The sequence below is a fragment of the Aulonocara sp. 'chitande type north' Nkhata Bay genome, linkage group LG7, assembly GCF_057382095.1.
Source record: "Aulonocara sp. 'chitande type north' Nkhata Bay isolate Kocher_YH1m ecotype deep benthic linkage group LG7, A_spYH_male_GT1.1, whole genome shotgun sequence".
NCBI lineage: Eukaryota > Metazoa > Chordata > Actinopteri > Cichliformes > Cichlidae > Aulonocara > Aulonocara sp. 'chitande type north' Nkhata Bay.
The window spans coordinates 66,944,930-66,964,875 of NC_141350.1; the positions used below are offsets into that span (position 1 = coordinate 66,944,930).

General features: G+C 42.3%; 1 protein-coding gene across 4 annotated transcripts; it reads right to left on the bottom strand.

The window, feature by feature from the left end:
* Nucleotides 1–1,564: 1,564 nt before the first annotated feature.
* On the bottom strand, nucleotides 1,565–19,142 carry meak7 (MTOR associated protein, eak-7 homolog). Of its 4 annotated transcripts, none has more exons than XM_086302101.1 (9): nucleotides 19,079–19,142; nucleotides 16,561–16,713; nucleotides 16,022–16,285; nucleotides 15,800–15,944; nucleotides 15,488–15,699; nucleotides 9,903–10,089; nucleotides 7,676–7,794; nucleotides 6,652–6,831; nucleotides 1,565–4,769 (listed from the first exon to the last, which is right to left on the bottom strand). In XM_086302101.1, the coding sequence occupies exons 2-9, from the start codon at nucleotides 16,705–16,707 to the stop codon at nucleotides 4,644–4,646; spliced, it is 1,380 nt and encodes a 459-aa protein (XP_086158227.1). In that variant the 5' UTR covers nucleotides 16,708–16,713; nucleotides 19,079–19,142; the 3' UTR covers nucleotides 1,565–4,643. The 4 variants fall into 4 exon arrangements, with proteins under 4 accessions (XP_086158227.1, XP_086158228.1, XP_086158229.1 ...); XM_086302102.1 differs by lacking the exon at nucleotides 19,079–19,142 and adding an exon at nucleotides 17,471–19,067; XM_086302103.1 differs by lacking the exon at nucleotides 19,079–19,142 and adding an exon at nucleotides 17,127–19,067.
* Between the last annotated feature and the right edge of the window lie 804 nt (nucleotides 19,143–19,946).

Below are 19,946 nucleotides of genomic sequence, written 5' to 3' on the forward strand. Positions count from 1 at the left end.
GTCTGCTATGTGGGATATAGTGCTGCAGAACTGTGCACCTCCTCATTCTTTTCCCACATGTTTGCACTGAGTAGGAGATGCTCTGTATCCCATTGTACACGTGTACAGTGACAATATTATTCTAGCATACATTTTTAAAATAAAAGTGGAATCTAGCCACAACAGTCTGATTGTGAAATGCAAAGCAGGCATTTTTTTTTATCATCATGAAAAATCGTTTTTGACTGTTTCTGCAGCTACAGACCACAAATCTTACTCTTTATCTAAACCCCTGTAACTCAGATCCTACTAAAGTGAAAGTACATTCGTTTTTTCATTTCTTGCTTTAAACATCTTATATACACGCTGGCCACACGTTGGGCTGGTGTTGGAAACACAGATTTGGGTCCATGTTGCCATGTTAGCATCACACAGTTGCTGCAGATTTGTCAGCTGGACACCCATAATGCAAATCTCCTATTTCAAAACATCCCAGGTTTTCTGCTGGACTGATCTGAGTTCAGTGAACCCAATGTTGTGTTTGAGGTAGCTGAGCGCTGTGACACGGTATGTCATCCTGCTGGAAGCAGTCATCAGAGGACACGGTCGTAGTAAAGAGATGGACATGATCGACAATTCTCAGGCAGGCAGTGGTGTTTGAACGATGCTCAGTTGGTACTAATATTTTACTGAAAATGTGCAAACTGTAGTCTCGGTTTCTCAGTTTGGTCTTCTGCTGCTGTGTCTTGTGCATTCAGAGATGCTCTTCTGCACATCTTGGTTGTAAAGAATCTTTATTGGTGTTATTTTTGCCTTCCAGTCAGCTCAAAGCATTCTCCTCATACATCTGACATCAAGGTGTTTACACCCGCTCACTGGATGCTTTTACCTTCTTCAGGTGATACTCTGTGAACCTCCTCTATAAAAGAAGGATGTGAGGAAAAATCTGGCACCAACACTCATGTCACATTTTGGTCACCTTGACCATGTCAGCACACCTGAGTTGCTGCGATGTGATTGGTTGATTGGTCGTCTTAAAAAGCAGTTGAACAGGTGTATCTGACGAAGTGGCTGCTCACCGGATGTGAGTGAAAAATTATTAAAAACCCGGGATGTCGTAGGCATTTGTTTCACCTGCGTTAGTCATAGTTCCAAACTCCAAAGAAGGATCATGAGTATTTTCACTCGCTGAAACGTCCTGGAAGCATTTGTTCATCAAATGTTTTATAAATATCTTTTTAAAAAGGGCAGCACAGCCTCATTTCCTTTACTCTGCATTTATAGTCGGCCTATTTTCAGAGAGGAAATTTCCCGCTGCTTCTTCTGAGCAAAGAATGATTATTTACAGCTGAATTTCCTTTTAAGTGAATAAAACAGTAAATGTAATATGTCCTTTGATAGCAAGTTAAGTTTGAGGTTTACTAGGTGACATCAGAACTATAGAAAAGTCAGCATGTGTGCGGATCAGGATGAAGAGAATAAAAACCCTGCTCTGCCAGACAAAGAAGAAAAAGCTACAAAGATGAATATTTTAGAAAATATGACGACACAGTCAAATATTTTACAAAGCCTACAGGGACATTTTAATCGCCCAAGTTGGAGGAAATATTCCAAAGAGTGTAAAATATGAAATGATCCCAGATTACGTTCATTTCTGGGAATATAATATTTAAATCTTTTCCTTACACAAATACAATAAACATAAATGTTTATGGGCCCAGAGCCGTCATGCTGCTGTTTGAAGTGCTGTCAGATTATCTGATAGATTTGCATGTGTAACTTGTCTCAGTAATTTGCATGATAGCGAGAGAGGAGCGGGCGAGATGGGAGGAGGTGAACACAGAGCCACTGATCAGCTGTTTGTATTAGCAGTTATTCGTCTGTGCGTCGTGCCGGCGGACATAAAGTCACATTCGAGCAAAAGTGAGAAGTGGGTCAAAGTAGCTACAATAAAGTGTACATACAGAAAATAACCAATAAATAATGAATACACCAGATTTCAGAGCTCATGTTGCTAACACTTGCTATGCTAACTCACACAGTCTAATTTGTTCCAGCTGAGTGAACAAAATCTGCACCGTGCACTTTTTTAACAGCTGACTGAACTCTGTGGTCACTAATAAAGAAATAACATTAAGCTGCTTTTCTGTGTCTTCACATCCATCAACCGTATTAATGCAACATTACCAATTTCCTGTTTGTGCAGCTGAACACATGAACACATTATATTAACACATATACACAGCATATCGACTGGTGTGTAACAGAAGTGGATTTCCTAAAGCTGCTCGTGGATCAAGTGGCTCTACAGCGACGAAAAGACAGGTTGTGTTTGTCCTGAGCTGAAAATAAAAGGTTGAGGGCTGTTTCCCATAAACTGTTCAGTGAAGTGAGATTTACAGAGTGCTGGGACAGAGGAAGGCTATCAGCTGCACCTCTGTACAACACGTCTGTTAGTTCTTCAGTTACTGATCCCTAAAGGTTATATTGGGGGATGTTTTTAGGGGAAGCATTTGCCTACATTTACATGTAAGGCTGAGCTGTGACACACTAGACTGTGGTTACAATTGTGGGGTGTGGCAAAAATAAGAGAGGCCTAAAAGAGGCCTGTGTCTACAACTGAGCCAGATGTCTGGCTGCTGATGGTAAGACCCAGCCATTTTTTGGGAATGTCAATTCAGTTAAGCGGGTGTGAATTAACTGGCTCGCTTAACAAACAGCTGAGCTCAGTCAGTGGCTCATTTGTCTTGTGGGCCTGATGTAGAGATCCCAATAGTCTCTCAGTTTACACCACCTCAGCTCAATGAGCTGGCGGCGACGTGAAGAAAAGGTTTCCTGGACTCTGCAATCCTGATCTTTATCAGCGTAACCACAGAACGAGTCAGTGCCAGAGCTGCTCAATCAAAGGTCTGCAGCACTGCCTAAATATGGATGATGGAAGATGGATGATATGTCACCACTTCCTTGCACTGTGCCAAAGAGAAGCTAGCGCGTCTTGTAAACGGGCGACTTCAGGTGATATCGGCTCAAACCTGCAATCATTTTGGTTGCAGCTGACATCACAAGCATGACATTGCAGGACACGTGTCACTTCTAGTTTTGCTCCATCTTTAGACAACCTGAACATTTACAACGCTCGCCTTATTCTGCAGCACATGAATGAAGTCTGTGAGCAGAACTAACAAGCTCCGCCCACAGGACTGATAAAAGAAGCCAGAATGGAAACGCCGAAAACTCTCTGCTGATCCTCTCGTGGCCCCTCGAAGATGGCTCCAATGGTGAGTCTGAACTTTGAAGCCTCAAAGCCTTTGTCTGCTGCCAACTGTGGGTGGAAAGATAAGCTATCAGCTAATTCTTGGATAGCAAGCTGCACCCATAAACCTACTTGTGGTGTGGTCGCAATAACTGACTATCCCGACAGTCCAGGGACTAAAATTTATAGATGTCTGCCAAGTGGCAACCTCTGAAGAAGCATCTTAGTCACATGGTAGAGTGCACCGTACTTTATTATTCCTTGCGAGCTTATTGGGAACCATGACTGTGCTTTATTTATTAGGGGCTCAAACTAGTGACTGAGACAATAAATACACATCGGAAGTGTTTAGTAAGGACACAGATCCAGGGAGCTGGAGGATGTTTTCCCTCTACAGTCTGCAGACGTCATTCTGAGACTTTACCCTGCCCGGCCATCAGACAGAATGCAAGGTTAACACACTTCAGCTACATCTATCTTTTAAATACAGTCGAAGAATCAACCATGGAAGCATTTAAAGTAGCGAGCAGCACCCATCTTCACACACTGCTTCACCTTTCACACCGGAGCAGAGCAGCTGCTGCTGTAAACTGCTGCAAAAACAGCCTTTTAAATGAATAACAGCCAGTTAGTGCAACAAGTAAAGTGCTGCAGCTTCTCTGGATCAGCTCACTCTGCTGTTCATATGAGGAAGAAGGAAAATAACACCAAAAAAATCAAAAGTAAAGCATAAAAAAAGGCTTGAAATATTTCACTTTATAAGTAATATAATACAGATTAAATAGAGATTTATTGATCCTCTTGCTGATCAACCACAGACCTGCTCATCTGTCTAAAACACTGAAGCATAAAATCACACGCGACTTAAAAGATGAAATTCACAGTATCACATCTGCACAGACGCTACAGGCCTGCTGTGATGCAGCATTCCACAGTCTTTGTTTAAGCTGTTAATTACTCAGCTTATCTGCCCAGAATCCAAGTCAGGATTTGGACTTTGTGCTAACTGGTAAGGAATAGTAAATCCAGGAATGTGTCCAGTTTGTAAGACAGGTAATCAAAGTTTCTGTTTCTTGTCTTCATGAACTTTACTGGAAGGAAAAAGGAAGGAAAAAGAAGCTGTGATCGCCAGTGTTGTAAATTCCCTGAATTATTCCTCCAAGCTACGTCTCTTCAGTCTGATTCTTCACTCTGTGTTTTTTAATAGTGATGAAATGAATTCACTCCAGTGCAGCTCAAATGTGAACACGTCCATCGTGCTCTCACTGATGTAAAGCAGGCCTGAAACCTGCACACTGGTGACAAACCACACTGTGCAGACCACCTTTAAGCTTAATCCACATGAATTAGTAACTGGGTAGACTGGGGGGGGGCATGAATGGAAGCGATATATAGCTGGGTGTGTTTACAGTCACTCCTGGTCATCCTCTGGTTCTCTGAGGCCCTGACTGTGCATGGTCTTCCCTGTGATCTCCATCAGGGCCTGGGCCTCTGGATCCACATCCAGGATGCTCTTCTTAGCTCCGCCCTCCTCACCCTGTAAAGCAAAATAATAGGTACAGAAAATAAAAACACAGTTTTTAAAGGAAACAGCAGGTTCATGCAGAAGAACTGCAGCTCTCGTGGTGCAGTGCATGCTCTGTGCATGCACTGATCAGCATTAGAGTGCAACAAAATCTCCTCAGTGTGAGTTTGCCATTAGACAAATTCTGCTGTGTGAAATGTTGTACTTTCATATATTATTAATGCAATATACAACTGCACAAAAAGTTAGTGCTCTGTGCATATTAATTACCTTGAAAAATAATTTAGGAAAGTAACATAAAGTGAGATTTGTGGAGTACTAGCACACTGGGCGATAAACTGGTCTGTCTGCTAAACCTGCAGAGTTACTGATCCCTAAAGGTTATTTAGGGGGATGTTTTGATGGGAGGTCTTTGCATACATTTACATGTAAGGCTGAGCTGTGTTGTGACACAGAGACTGTTGGTTACAGTGGTGGGCGTGGCAGAAATAAGAATAAGAGAGACCTAAAAGAGGCCCGTGTTTATGACAAAGCCACCTGACTAACAGCTGTTTGGGTATCACCTTGTTGCTGCACAATATTATTTTATTTCTGTCAAACTGTGCTATCTTTGGTATTACTTGTAGATTCAACAGAAGTAATGGGAACAAATGATGTGTTTTATGACAGGCTGCTAGTGGCAAAGTGCCTAAAAATGTAATTTAAGCATTTAATTTGAAAGAAATCTAAAGAATAACTGTGAAAATGATCAGGTACAGGGAGTGGACAGAAAAAGCCGCCAATGTTCAAAGAAAACATTTGAAAGAGCTTCAAAAAGCCTGGAGAACGATTGCTCGGGAGTCCTTTGAATTTAAAAGGAATTGCTCCTTGGAAATAAAATATGAAGAAATGAGGGGTGGCTCAAGACTTTTGCACAATATTGTATGCAGGGATACTAAAGAGGAGATTCTGTCTGTTAGTCAGGAACTTTGAAGGAATAATGCATGTTTCCTCTTTGTCCTCTCTGGAGCATCCGAGTGTGTGTGTCTCTGTCGACTTTCTGAAAGTCGACAGAGCCCCTTATAATCCCGTGTGCCTTATGTATGAACTCTGGTTGTGTTACTGACCTGGAAACGATTTTATGTGCACGGCGCTCGAAAATCTGTCAAATGTTTCAGTACGACTTTGCTAAGCTACGAAGCCGCACCGCTTGATGGATTGTCGGAGCATTACGGCTATCGTAGGCGGAGCCTCGCGGAGTGATACGTACTGTGCTTCAACATAATATTACCGTACTGTGTGTGTATAAGCTCTTTTTAAGTTTTGTGGATATTATACATGGTTATGCTGAGGATGTGTCGGCCAGTTTCCACTGGAAATGCCTTTTGGTTAAACTGTCAGCGAGGAATTTGCATTTGCACTGTGAAATTTTATATAACTTTAATGGACATAAAAAACTGCTGCTTGTTTAAGTGAAAATACATTGATTTTTTTTTTTTGCACTAATAAAGTTGAGGAGTTGTAAAGTATTTTGTCTCGTGTCAATTATATCGTCAGTTATGTCGTTATCGCAAATTTTCAAATGTATATCGTGATAAATATTTTTGTTCATGTCGCCCTGCTCGACTATCCCAGCAATTTTCTTTTGATTAGACATAAAAGCTGCAAACACTAAAAATGGGCTCTAAAGAGAAACTTTAGTTAAGGCCCAAATCACACAAAATGCAAACATGTATTTCTTTGGTTTTAAACTCAACGTTTGACGGAGATGTTGTTTGGCTGTTTGTGTTCAGACAGCCACACATTGTTGGCTCCAGGTACACCGACTAACACCCAGTGTAAACCTTCTGACTCTGGGTCAGCACGGGTCTTTATTTTGCCGAGTTTATAGAAGAATTTGAACAAGTACTCTGACCTCCTCGGGCTCTGGGGGTTTTCCCACAGCCCACACTTCCATGGAGTCCAGGGTGAAGTCTTCGTCTCCAGAGAGCTGAGGGCTGCCATACGTGGTGCACTTGGGTCGTGCCCGGCTATGACCGCGGCCAAAGTCACTATCCAGCCACAGGCCGAAATAGCCGTGCTGACCGCCCATCCCCTGATGAACACCAGACAACACATCTTTATGTCAGTTAACACAAGCAGGTCACACAAAACAAATCATTTTCGGGGGCCACTCAGGGGCAAATAAATAAATATCGTCTCTTTAGCCGCTGTGTTCAGGAAACCAACCGAGTACTTTTCTATGCTGAAATCTAACCAGCAGGTGAAAGTATGAAATGTTCAAATGATTTCTAAATGATCAGAAGATGTGCTTAGTTTGTCAGGTCAGGCTGAACATAGCTGCTGTATGAGGTACAGAGCCACATGCTCCTGAGTATTACAGCCTGCTTACTGCACCGCTGAGATGATGATGAGATATTCCTGCACTTCTGTGGGACTTTCTGTTGAAACTCTTCTGATTCTGGACAAAATCGAAACTTTTACTCTTTTTAATTCTGCTGTCCAATTATTCGAGTCATAATTGGCAGATTTCTGTTTACTATCATCTGTAGACCCTCAAATGTCAAAGACAGCGCAGCTCTACATTACACCTGAAGCACAGATACTACACCATCATTGCACTGTGACAACAACAGGTGACACTGATATCACTGAGTGTAGCTGTTGGATCAGTGAGCCAACACTGCTACCATCAGGTCAGAGATAACCAACATGCTCAGCACACACCTCAGGAGAATTCTTAGATAAAAGGGTAAAAAACAAAGCTTTTTAAGATTCACTTTCACACAGTCTGCTATGTTCCCTAAATCACATACAGCTTCTCTAAAGATATTAAGGCTCTGGTAAAAGTAAGAGGTCATGTGTGAGGATATCTGTGATGAGCACAGGCCCTGAGGAACATTAATAAGTTCTCTCCAGCTGAACGAGTGTGGTCTCACCAGTCCGTTGGGCATGGTCTGCTGGTTCTGATTGAGGTACATGAAGTGTTGGTTGTATCCTGTTGCTGTATAAACTCTCAGTTTGGGGCTCACAGTGAACAGGAAGCATCTGGAGTCACCTGCGCGCGCGCACGCACACACACACACACACACACACACACACACACAAATATACAAATTATGAAGATGTGAGAGGAAAGTCAAGGGACAGCCCACAGTATTCAAAGCAGTGGTGTTACTTCCTCAGTGTTTCATTTCATCCGTGTTTTCAGATGAGTCTCTACCTGCTGCCTGACATATTTGTATCTATTAGAGCCGACACACTTTCTTTCTTGTGGTTAATCTTTTACTGAGCTGTAAATCTCATCCGATTACGTACTGCTGTGGAGCGCCTTAGAGAAAAACCAAATGATGCTTCAGTGATTTGACATTTACAGATGTCTCAAGATATGCACAGAAAAAAAGTTCTGCAAAGGATGAATAGCAAAGAGGTTTGCGTTTAAAACGCAGCCACGGCTCAGAAGCATAAACAGTAACGCAGCTCTTTGCTCCAAACGAGCAGCAGCTTCTGGGTCAGAAAAATGAAGCCAATGCAGAAGAACTGCAGCTCCTCTCGTTAATGCAGACTTCAAAATGAGTCGAGGCCCACAGACTGCCCAAATCCACAACATTTAAAATGCAGACTAAAGAAATAATTTCTGTAATGTTGGTGCCTTCTGGAGCTGTTTTACTGATGACAAGTAATACGGCTCGTTGTTTGATACAGCACCAATGGTTTTACCAGAGAGAAAGTTATGCATCCATTTAATCCACATTGTCATTTTGATGCTAAAATCCACACGCCAGCAGAGATGTGTTTGATATATTTACATATAAAATATTAAAGGAATATAACAAAATATGTATAAATATTTGTAAAAATTATCTTAGGTGCTTTTTTTTAACGTTTTATAATTTTTAGATTTGCTGTGTTTTTTTCAAATATTGTATCAGTCCAGTTAAGATGAGATGAGATAAGCTTCACCACACATGAGAAATTTGTTTTGTTACAGCAGTAAGTGAACAGTGCAAAGTTACATAGCAAAAATAGAAAAACCCACTGGAATAGGATGAGATGATATGAATAAGAATAAGATACTGTACACAATAGAATAGAATAAAATAAAATACTATATACAACTGAGTAAAATACAACGTTGTTAAAAAAGAATTGCACCTAGTGTTATTGCACATACGGCAATAACACTGTTGTGTGTGTTTGGTCAGCTGTGAAGTCTTTGTTGTGGAGTGTGACAGCAGTGGGGAGCAAAGATCTGCAAAATCAGGTGAGTCAGTGCACTGAAACGTAATTCTAATGAATGAAATATACTTGACAGAGAAATCGACATCATGCCTTCTGGCTGGATGGTGTGGAAAGTTGTGGTGTGGGCTAAGAGGGGTTACATCTTATTAAGTCACGATGTAGATCTTCCACAGATATCTAAATCACGCTTAATATGCACTAACTGGTGTATGCTCTGAATGACAATAAAGTATCGATTCTAATATATTCTATTCTATTCTAGACTAGAGAACAGGGGCTTCAGAAAGATGAAGAAATTCAGCTAGAAACAAAGTTTTTATGTGTGGCTTGTTTCATGTGAATCGTGTCTAAACCACAGCATCAAAGAACTTTTAGTTTAAAAAAAAGTAACTTCCTGTTCGGCCACTCAAGCCTGTGCAACAGACTCGAACCCGCGAAGTTAAACACTCACTGATTTTTCTTTTAAATCTGGATGTATTACTTGGTTTTACGACAGTGCCAGCAGCTCTCAAAAACAGGTCACTGTGATTTGTGCGGTCCCTTCTTGTAGGACCACAATCAGAATGATTTATTTCACTTGGCTAAATGTTAGAATAAAATATTAAAATATTCACTTTGTGGCCTTTTTTTACATTTTAGAGGAAACAGGAAAGCTTGGAGAAAAAAATGACATTAATGAAGTAACATCGTGGCAAACCATATATGCATCTGTCCTTTTATATGATTCTGATTACAGAAACTCCCAAATCACCACACTGTTAAATTCTCCCTGAGCGGCTGCATCAGACAATACCACTTAAAGAAGGATCATTTCGAGCTGTGAATCATGCAAAGCTACCCAAATACAGTGCAAGAATAAAAATGAGCACAACAGGTGGACTTCAGCTCTTTTGCAGTGGGAGCACTAGTCTGTGGCATACTTACCCTGAAACTGAGGTTTGACCTCCCAGGTGTGGGAGGCGAAGCCCCCAAAGACCTGCCCCTTGGTGTCTCTGATAAGCAGCAGGGTGGGCCCCTGCTTCATCAGGCCGGCCACCATCCTGGTAAAGCTCTCCCCGTGCAGCCGAGTGGAAAACACAAGCCTCCAGGGGGCGCTGTAGCCATCTGGCAGCTGGTGAGATTAAAGTGACGTGTGGAAGAATATGTGTGACATCTGATGAATGATTTGCTGTTATAATAAAAATCACACTACAACAGAGGAGGTGGATCGGGAGTCTGAAAGGTGACGGAGAACCTGTTCCCCTCTTGTTACTCAGATCACTGAATGTCTTGTTTCGCCACTTTGCATGACTCAGTGCTTTTAGTTCTTGTTATCCCACTAACACTCCCCCTATTCTTCGCAGCTCTCACCGCACTCTGCATGTGCGCTGCTGGAAAGACGAGTAAATGCTGTGCCAAACCCACTGACCAACCCCACTCAAAGACAGCAACTACTGCCCGCTCCACTCTGTTTGTAGTAGAGTATATAAATACAAAAGCATGGTTGCTTGGCACATTCATTTAAATTAATGCACTCCCAGCCTCTCCCTAACCTAAAATTAACTCTACCTAGAAGTTAAAACCAAGTCTTAGCCCTCAAACAGGCCCTTCAGAAGGCGTGCGAACATGAGAGTTGATCGAATTTCTTTTACAACATTTCATATCTTTGATTGTCTGAAGCTCAAACAAGTTCTCAGAGACACAGGTTCACACACTTGCTTTTGTCTTTGGTTTCCTGTGACAAACTACTTCAATCGCTCACTCGTGAGCAGGCGAGCAGTTCTTGAGAAAGCTGCAAGCCACAATCTCTCCATTCTGCACGGCCAGAACAACACACATTCAGCGAGTACATCTTTTATTGTAAACATTTGGACAGTGATGCACCTTTTGTGATTTTGCCTCTGCACACAGGCCTCTTTCACCTGCATCGATCTCTGTTTGAACCCCCCATATGGAAAAGACTCAGATGTGGCCTACTTCATATAGTGAATCATATAAGGCTTCTATGATTTACTCATGAAAGCGTTCATATATTGTTTTAGTAAGTATCCAAAACATACAAGTTTCATTTATATAATTTTTCAAGGGATCTTATATCTGTTTTCACTCTTGTATGCTTTTCATACAGGTTTCATACAAGACAGATACAAACTTCATAAGATTGATATATATCTTTTCCATATGGGTCGTAAGTGTTAAAGCTACATGTTTACCTCTGATCAATATCAGTAAAAGCAGTAAAACAATACAAGACATCTGAGCAAATTCTGATAGACTGGTGGTGATAAATGTGTTGCAATAGTTAGTCGATTCATTGATTCTGATTACAGATTCTGGTTAATTACAAGGAACACTATGTAGGCAGCTACTTTCTGTTTTAATGGTTTAAAGAAGGCTTTTCCTTGTTTGAACATGAAAGCACCCTGAGCTTTCATAAATATACCAGAGACTCATATTAGAGTTGCAATATTTAATCAAGTAATTCCTTCTCCGATCAACAGAAAAACAGCTTGTAGAATAGATAGAATAGAATAGAATTCAACTTTATTGTCATTGCACATGCACAGGTACAGGGCAACGAAATGCAGTTTGCATCCATCCAGAAGTGCTTAGTGATATAGATATATTACAATATATATTAGCAATAATATAGATATGTGAGTATATTACAGAAATGGGTCTATTATGGTATGTTATAATGTACACGGTATGAAGTATGTTGTGAATATTCTATAACTATAAGTATGTACAGGCTGTAGTGAGTACAAGCTATGTACAGGATATGAACAGGATATAAATATGAAAAACTATACAGAATATGAAATAAATAACTTTACAGGAATCTGAGATATACAGCTATACAGAAATGGGAACTATGCAAGTTGTAAACAGTTGTAGGGTTAAAAATTATCGTATGTACAGAATGATTATTTACACAGGGCTATACAGTAGTGCAGTTAAGGTAAGTGAGGGTGTGGATAATTTCTACAGAGGCTATATAAAGTGCTAGTGGTTGTGAGTGGTGGTTCAGTCCATGTTATTATTGTGTTTGAGGGTACAGTTGTCCATTGTGGGTGTGTGTATGTTCAGTCCATGAGTTTAACGTGGGTCAGAGGTCAGGAGGCAGAGTTCAGGAGTCTGACAGCTGTGGGGAAGAAGCTGTTCCGGTACCTGGTGGTCTTAGTCCGGAGGCTCCTGTAGCGCCTCCCAGAGGGCAGGAGGGTGAAGAGTCCATGTGATGGGTGACTGGGGTCTCTGATGATTTTCCCAGCCCTTTTCAGACACCGCTTCCTGTAGATGTCTTTTATGGCAGGAAGTGGTGCTCCGGCGATGCGCTGGGCAGTTTTCACGACCCTCTGCAACGCCTTCCGGTCCGAGGCAGAGCAGTTCCCGTACCAGACTGTTATACAGTTGGTCAGGATGCTCTCGATGGTGCAGCGATAGAAGTTCACCAGGATGTCTGAGGACAGGTGGTTCTTCCTCAGAGTCCTCAAGAAGAAGAGGCGCTGGTGAGCCTTCTTGACCAGCTTGGAGCAGCTGGTCGTCCAGGTGAGATCCTCGGAGATGTGGACTCCCAGGAACTTGAAGCTGCTCACACGCTCCACAGCCGTCCCCTTAATGTGGATGGGTGGATGTGGGTCAGCATTCCTCCTGTAGTCCACGATGAGCTCCTTGGTCTTCTCGGTGTTAAGCAGCAGGTTGTTTCTGTCGCACCACTCAGCCAGACGATCCACCTCCTCCCTGTAGGCGGCCTCACCGCGGCCTCACCGTGTAGCCAATCACCGTGGTGTCATCTGCAAACTTAATGATGGTGTTGGAACCATCAGCAGGTCTGCATTCGTGGGTGAAGAGGGAGTAGAGGAAAGGGCTCATCACACAGCCTTGTGGTACACCGGTGTTCATCGTGATTGTAGATGAGCAGTGGTTATCCAGCCGGACATGTTGGGGGCGGTTGGTCAGGAAGTCCAGTAACATTTGCAGATGAGGGAACTGATACCCAGGTCTGTCAGTTTCCTGATGAGTTGTGAGGGGTGGATTGTATTGAATGCTGAACTGAAGTCTATAAACAGCATTCTGGCGTAGGTGTTGTTGTTGTCCAGGTGTGAGAGGACAGAGTGCAGTGCGATGGAGACTGCATCCTCTGTGCTCCTGTTCTGGCAGTATGCGAATTGTAAAAGACTTAAGAGAATAAAAAGGAAGAAGCCAAATGTCAGAGCTATTTGCTTGTCTTGGTCTCTAAACTTACTACTTGAATGTTTTTCCCGTTTTACTAACATGAAGAACAACATTACAGCAAAATATGGAAGATGCCAGCATGTCTGCAAACACTCGCTCCTGGTCGGTGGCTCGGTCTCAAGCCCTGCGTGACTTGACCTTACAGCGTCTTAGATGCAAACAGGCAAGTTAACGTTACATGATTAGCGGTCATGTGACTGCAAAACCTTAATGGAAGTCTATGGCAAAAACAGCGATCCGATTCGATCTCTAAAAGCTGTCATGACACACTAACAATAACATTTTGTAACTTTTTTTATCAGTCTCGTCTAAGAGGAGACTGATAAAGAAATCGACCCAAATGGCAGATGGCCCCGCCCCTCCCTGAGCCTGTTTCTGCTGGAGGTTTCTTCCTGTTAAAAGGGAGTTTTTCCTTCCCACTGTCGCCAAAGTGCTTGCTCATAGGGGCTCATATGATTGTTGGGTTTTCTCTGTATTATTGTAGCGTCTACTTTACAATATAAAGCACCTTGAGGTGACTGTTGTTGTGATTTGGTGCTGTGTAAATAAAATTGAATTGAACTGAATTAAGACGAGAGGATTAACCAGGTAAAGATTGGCCATTAAAGAGTGTTTAGTTTCACAGTTCGCTCGAGCCTTTGCTCTGTTTTTTTGGTTGCAGACCTGTGTTATTCAAGTCAGCAAAGTTTCAAGAGTTAATTATCCAACTGACAAAAGCAACTTGAGAAAAATGAAAGTTTGGAGAAACATCTTTGGATAGTTGGAGCCTTGTGAACGTTAATTTGACTTGGCTACATTTGATATGAGTTTGCTGATTTAGGATGACAAAAATCCTAAAATGAGAGAATAATGTCTTGGTGTTGCTCTTACTTGGCACCAGAGATGGGCAGTAACGCGTTACTATAATCTGATTACTTTTTTCAAGTAATGAGTAAAGTAAGGGATTACGCTGCGTTACTGCGTTACTAAAACCGTGATTTCGTTTGCGAGAGTGTCTCCTCACAATGATGTAAGCGAGCGCGACGTTCGTGACAACAGCTGTGTGCAGATCAACAATGGATCATATATGGAGTGCGGCAGAGCGTGCAGCGTTTAAGGCGTGGAAGTACTGACCTTACTTTGGGTTTGATTCCGTAAAAAGTGACAAAAACATTAGTGTCCGCTGTTCACTGCGTGGGAAGAAAACTTCTTTTTACAGCGAAAAAAAACCCTAAACGTCCGAGCAAGCACCGAGTAGCTACGACGTAATGGGAAACTCACAGAGAAACTCGCGGATCCTCCCACTGACATGACGGCTGCGGCACACCTGCACCAGGGCAAACCTCCGCCTGCCCCACTCCTGCTAAACAGGTGAAAATAGAGCAACAGGACCGCTGAGTCTTTGATTTTATTTATTTTCTGCTGTGAGTGTAAACACACAAAATATTTTATTTTATGTGCTGGAATGTGCAGAAAATAGGTTTAAATGTTAAACAAATTTCTTCCAGTCAGAGAATGTTGCATATGATTAAATGTTTGCTTGATGCATAAAGTTAAGAGATTAAAACTAATAAAACAAGTTTTATAAAGTGACTTTTCCATCTGATTACATTTTGTATGATGGATTATGTAGAAAAAGTAGAATTGGGCTGAAAGATCTATCGCTTTATCACCTCTTCAGGTTGTAAATCGTGTTTTTAAAAAGTAACTAAGTAACTAATTTCTTTCTAAAACAAGTAATCAGTAAAGTAACAGGATTACTTTTGGGGGAAGTAATCAGTAATTAGTTACTGATTACTTTTTTCAAGTAACTTGGCCAACACTGCTTGGCACCCACCTGTACAGACCACATCAGGTGCAGCCAGTAAAAAGACCTACTTACTGAACATACATACATAGACTGCAAGTGTAGCTACAGCATTACACTTCGTTGTACATGTACTGTGTACATACATGTGCAATAAAAGCCTATTCTATTCTATTCTATTCAAATAAAGGAAAGATTTGTCGTCTTCACACCGAGAAACAGCTTATTAATGTCACACAGGTATGAGACATCTGAAGCAGCAGCAGATAACTGATGTCAAGGTGTAGGTCTCATGTTGGAACTAGAATCGGCTGGATCGCTGCGTTTCTAAAAACTAGAGCACCTGAATACAGTTTATATGATTGCTGTTCGCACTGCAGTAACACAACTAAGTTCTCATTAAGCAGGCAAAAACAGAAGTGTAACACCAAAATGTTTCAGGGTGTCTGAAAGTTTTTTGGTTTTTTTGACTCCATAAAAAAGCAAAAATATGCTGGTATATACTGACCTGTGGAGCCAGAAACATGAGGGTGGGGATGTCCAGTAGACACTTCAGTTCATTCCAAGGCGTCTCCCTGCAGGGGGGCAGCAGCGTCGGGGCTGGCCGGTTGCTCAAAGACACACTCAGTCCCTCAGCTACCAGCAGCTCCAGGTACTGTGATACCTGCTGTACCCTGAAGATCCAGTCTTCCAGACAGGAAACATCACAATCCCCCTCATCTGATTAGAAAAGGGGAAGTAGTAGATTTAAAGTAGATTAAGTCAGAGAAGTAGAAGTCAGAGTTTCTAAAATATTCAAGAACTTCCAAATCAGCTCTACCTGATGGTTTGAGCTCAGAGCACATCTGCTCTGCCAGGAGTTTTACACCCAGGGAGATGTCACCCATCCTCTCTGGCTTCCAGCCCTGCAGGCGTCCTCTGTGGACCAAAATCTGAACTACAGCAGAGACCAGGTCCTGGAGGAACTTTAGTGAAAGAGCAGGAGTGCTGTAAGAAGCACAGACAACAAATGCTGCAGAAACCAACACTACACTCTACTCACCTCCAGCACCTGCTCACATGTGACAACCGCTGCCGCCCCTGCCGCATGCTGGGACATGGCCATGACGAGGGGGGCACGTTCTTCTGCAGTTCCCCGCAGAGTGTCTGCAAGGAAGACGATCAACTGCTCTCGGCTGACTCCAGAGGGGCCGGCGTATCCGGCCTTCCCCGTGGCTGCTGGAGCTGCCAGTCCAGGGTCGATGCTGGACATGCACCGGTAGACCCTCCTCACCATCGAGCCTGGTGCCACGCTGCCCACTGATGACTGGGAGAAACAAAATGTTTAAAGAAACCCGGTGACAGAAAGCACCTCTACACCAAGTAGTCAAAGCATCATAGTCACAAAAACAAATCCTGCCTGATAGGAAAAGTTTAAAGATGTACAAATGGAAAACTGGACTTCTTAAAACATGTGAAACCTGATGTAATGAAGTCGTGATGTTACATAGAAACTATTATTCAGGCTTTTACCTGTTCCATCTGCTGACACACTTTTAAGTCTTATTTTGAAAACATTTAGTACTGCTTCCACAGTCACACCTGCAGCATCTCCAGCGTTATGGTCTTCCCTGCGGCGCCCCCAGCACCACCCTGGAGCTTGTCAAAAACCCCCTCAACCACGGGTCGCTCCTCGGGACGGAAACGGGCCAGCCGCTTCTGCACCACCACACTCTCAGCGTTACCCATGATGTTCTGCAGTCACACACAAAGTACAGCAGAATGGAAATCATCATTGTGTGTACGTACTGCCAGGCAATCGAATCCAATTCAAAGAAAAGCAAAGCAATATTACATTTGAACCAACCTAAAGATAAATCGATATCAATGAAAAGAGGAGCAACGGCTATTTTTTTAACCACTGGGCGAGAGGTGGGGTACACCCTGACAGGTCGCCAGGCAGTCACAGGGCTAAAAGTCGAAGAAGCGAAACCAGGTGATGAGTTTATGGGCTCGCTTAAAGAAGCTAAAATGAAAAGAATTCGATGATAAATTTTTTAAACCTCCTGTGAGCTGAGCAAATTAATCAAGTTTAGAAATTAAGAAGAATACATACTGTACCAAAGACAAAAATGTAGCTAAGCCTAAATAGTGAAGCAAATGTGCACCTGCAAAGGCGGCAGGGGCGACTCCCATGGTTGCAAAAAGACTTCTGGTTGCATAGAAGTCTAAGGGAAAATCATACTCTGCTCCCTTATGAAGCCACCTGATTAAACACTTTCTGAAGAATTTATGGGCTCAGTCTTCAGAGGCATCATAAAAGGGGGCAGACTACCAAGTTAGGTGGGAGGGGACTGGGCAAGTTCCTAGTTCTTTCTAAGGTATGGACATCCAAGGTATGGACATTGAGGCTGTGGACAGCTACAGGTACCTTGGTGTTCATCTGAACAACAGACTGGACTGGACTCATAACTCAGACGCCCTCTACAGGAAAGGGCAGAGCAGGCTGTACCTGCTGCGGAGACTCAGGTCGTTTGGAGTGGAGGGCCCACTCCTGAAGACCTTCTATGACTCTGTGGTGGCTTCTGCTATCTTTTATGGCGTGGTCTGCTGGGGCGGCAGCATCTCTGCTGGGGACAGGAAGAGACTGAACAGGGTGATCCGAAGGGCCAGCTCTGTTCTAGGATGCCCTCTGGACCCAGTGGAGGTGGTGAGTGACAGGAGAAGCTGTCATCCCTGATGGACAACATCTCCCACCCCATGCAGCAGACTGTGACAGCACTGAGCAGCTCCTTCAGTGGGAGACTGCGGCACCCACGGTGTGGGACGGAGAGATTTCGCAGGTCTTTCCTCCCCACTGCTGTCAGACTCCATAATAAAGACTTTAACTGATCAAACACACACATCCATACATATGCAATAATACTAAGTGCAATAATCCTTTCTGTCATCGTTGTATTTTTACTCAGTTGTATATAGTATTTGTATTTGTATTCTATTTTTATCTTATTGTATATTTATTTTATTTTATTCTACTGTATATAGTATTTTATTTTATTCTATTCTGTACAGTTGTGTACTGTATTTATTCTTATTGTATTCTAATTTTTGCCTCATAACTTTTGCACTGTCCACTTCCTGCTGTGACAAAACAAATTTCCCACGTGTGGGACTAATAAAGGTTATCTTATCTTATCTTATCTTAACCAGGATGACCTCTGAACGGTGAACATCGACACATGTGACAGGCATGTCTGGACCCGGTTTGCAGGGCTTTGGGACACAATGAGCAGCAGCATTTAGATGCTTTATGATGAACTTAATTGTCTGATTAATAAAACATTAGGTTCAGCTGCTTCACTACAGCAGCGTCTCCTGAGATCTCTCCTGGTTAGGCAGATGTGAAAGCGCCACTGTGGGCTCACTAACTGGCTCAGTGAATACGTTGCACTCCCAGTGCTGATTAAGCTTTATCATTTAGTGGTGACTCCATAGTGGCCTGTATATTATGCCCCTCCGATTAATATGAATGGAAAGGACACAACAGCAGAAACGCTAGTTTTTATAATGTAGTCCAGCACACATGGACGGATGGCCCTACATGTGTTTTCTTTCTGTCTTAATCAGCTGCTGATGCCTGAAAACACGTTTAAAATCTTTGTCTTTCTGAAGGCGTTTCTAGATTCCCGAAAAACTCATCCAACCATCCGAGAATAAAAAACAGCAGCTTCACCGAGTAACCTGCGACAGTTTTAACTTCTTTCTGTGGACGCGGCCATCTTTGTTTGGACTCAGGAATCGCAGGTGCACCCGGGAAGGAGGACAAAATTACTCTTTATCATTGCATTGACAGGAAAGTTTTTCCACCCGATGATTAGAGGCGTCCTTGGCTATTCTAAAGATACACACAGAGGTGATTTAGCGTTTAAAACGAAGCTAGCCAGGCTACTTTTCATCAGCGGTTAGCTGACACCTGGATGAATGCTGGGGTTAAAGTAACAGAGCCCAGCACTGCTTCATGATTATCCTTCGCCGAAAACGTCGTGTTTGATTAGCGAAGACAGATTTTATGCACCGCGATCTCTGACAATAACAGTAAATGTGTCCGTGAGGCGCAAACCTTTGAATGAAAAAGCTGCTAAAAGCTTTCCATCCTGTGACAGCAACACTTCCGGGTCTTGCAGGAGCAACAGCCAATAAAAGAACGAAATGTCCACGCGCTCCAGGGAGGGGGCGGAAACAATGCGCGTGAGCAGCCTGGGCGCGTTCAAAGCGTCTCAGGTACAATACTGAAATACCGGAATACCAGTTGTATTCATACAATATTTCTGAACATGATTATCAGATAGATAATACTATATACTCAAAAATGAATGGTATACTATAAATACTATTCGAGCAATTTGTACGACGTACATCATTTTTTAATATTTACATAAAGTGACATGGTATAATAATATTGAAACATTTATTTTTAGCAGGCATTTGTCATATGTGCATATGAAGTGATAAAGTGTAAAATTTGTATGAAAAACCATGTGTGGAGTTTTAAAAAAATATCCAATGAAGGCCATATTTATCCTTGAAAAAACGTCATAATTTCATAGGCAGGAGATTACTGTGAATGTGACTTTATCAAATGAAAGGAAAGACTTTGTAATACCACATAAATCGGCTTGCATCATATCTCATTTCTTTCAGCACACTCAGATCCTGGGGCCCGTCACATCAGAGGGCTCCTGGTTTTTAGAATATACATGAAGTAACACAGCTCGATGACAAGACACAAAACAACTATTAAAATTGATAATCAATCCCATAAAGACAAAAAAGAACCACAGGAAGAAGAAAAACAACTACAAAGAGACTCTAAACTCTCAAAATACCCACAAAGAAAATGATACAAAGGTCTCAAGGATATATTTTTAAAAAAAAGAAAACTCATTCTGCAGTTTCTGTAGTTTCCCTCTTCCTGAAAAACTGAAACA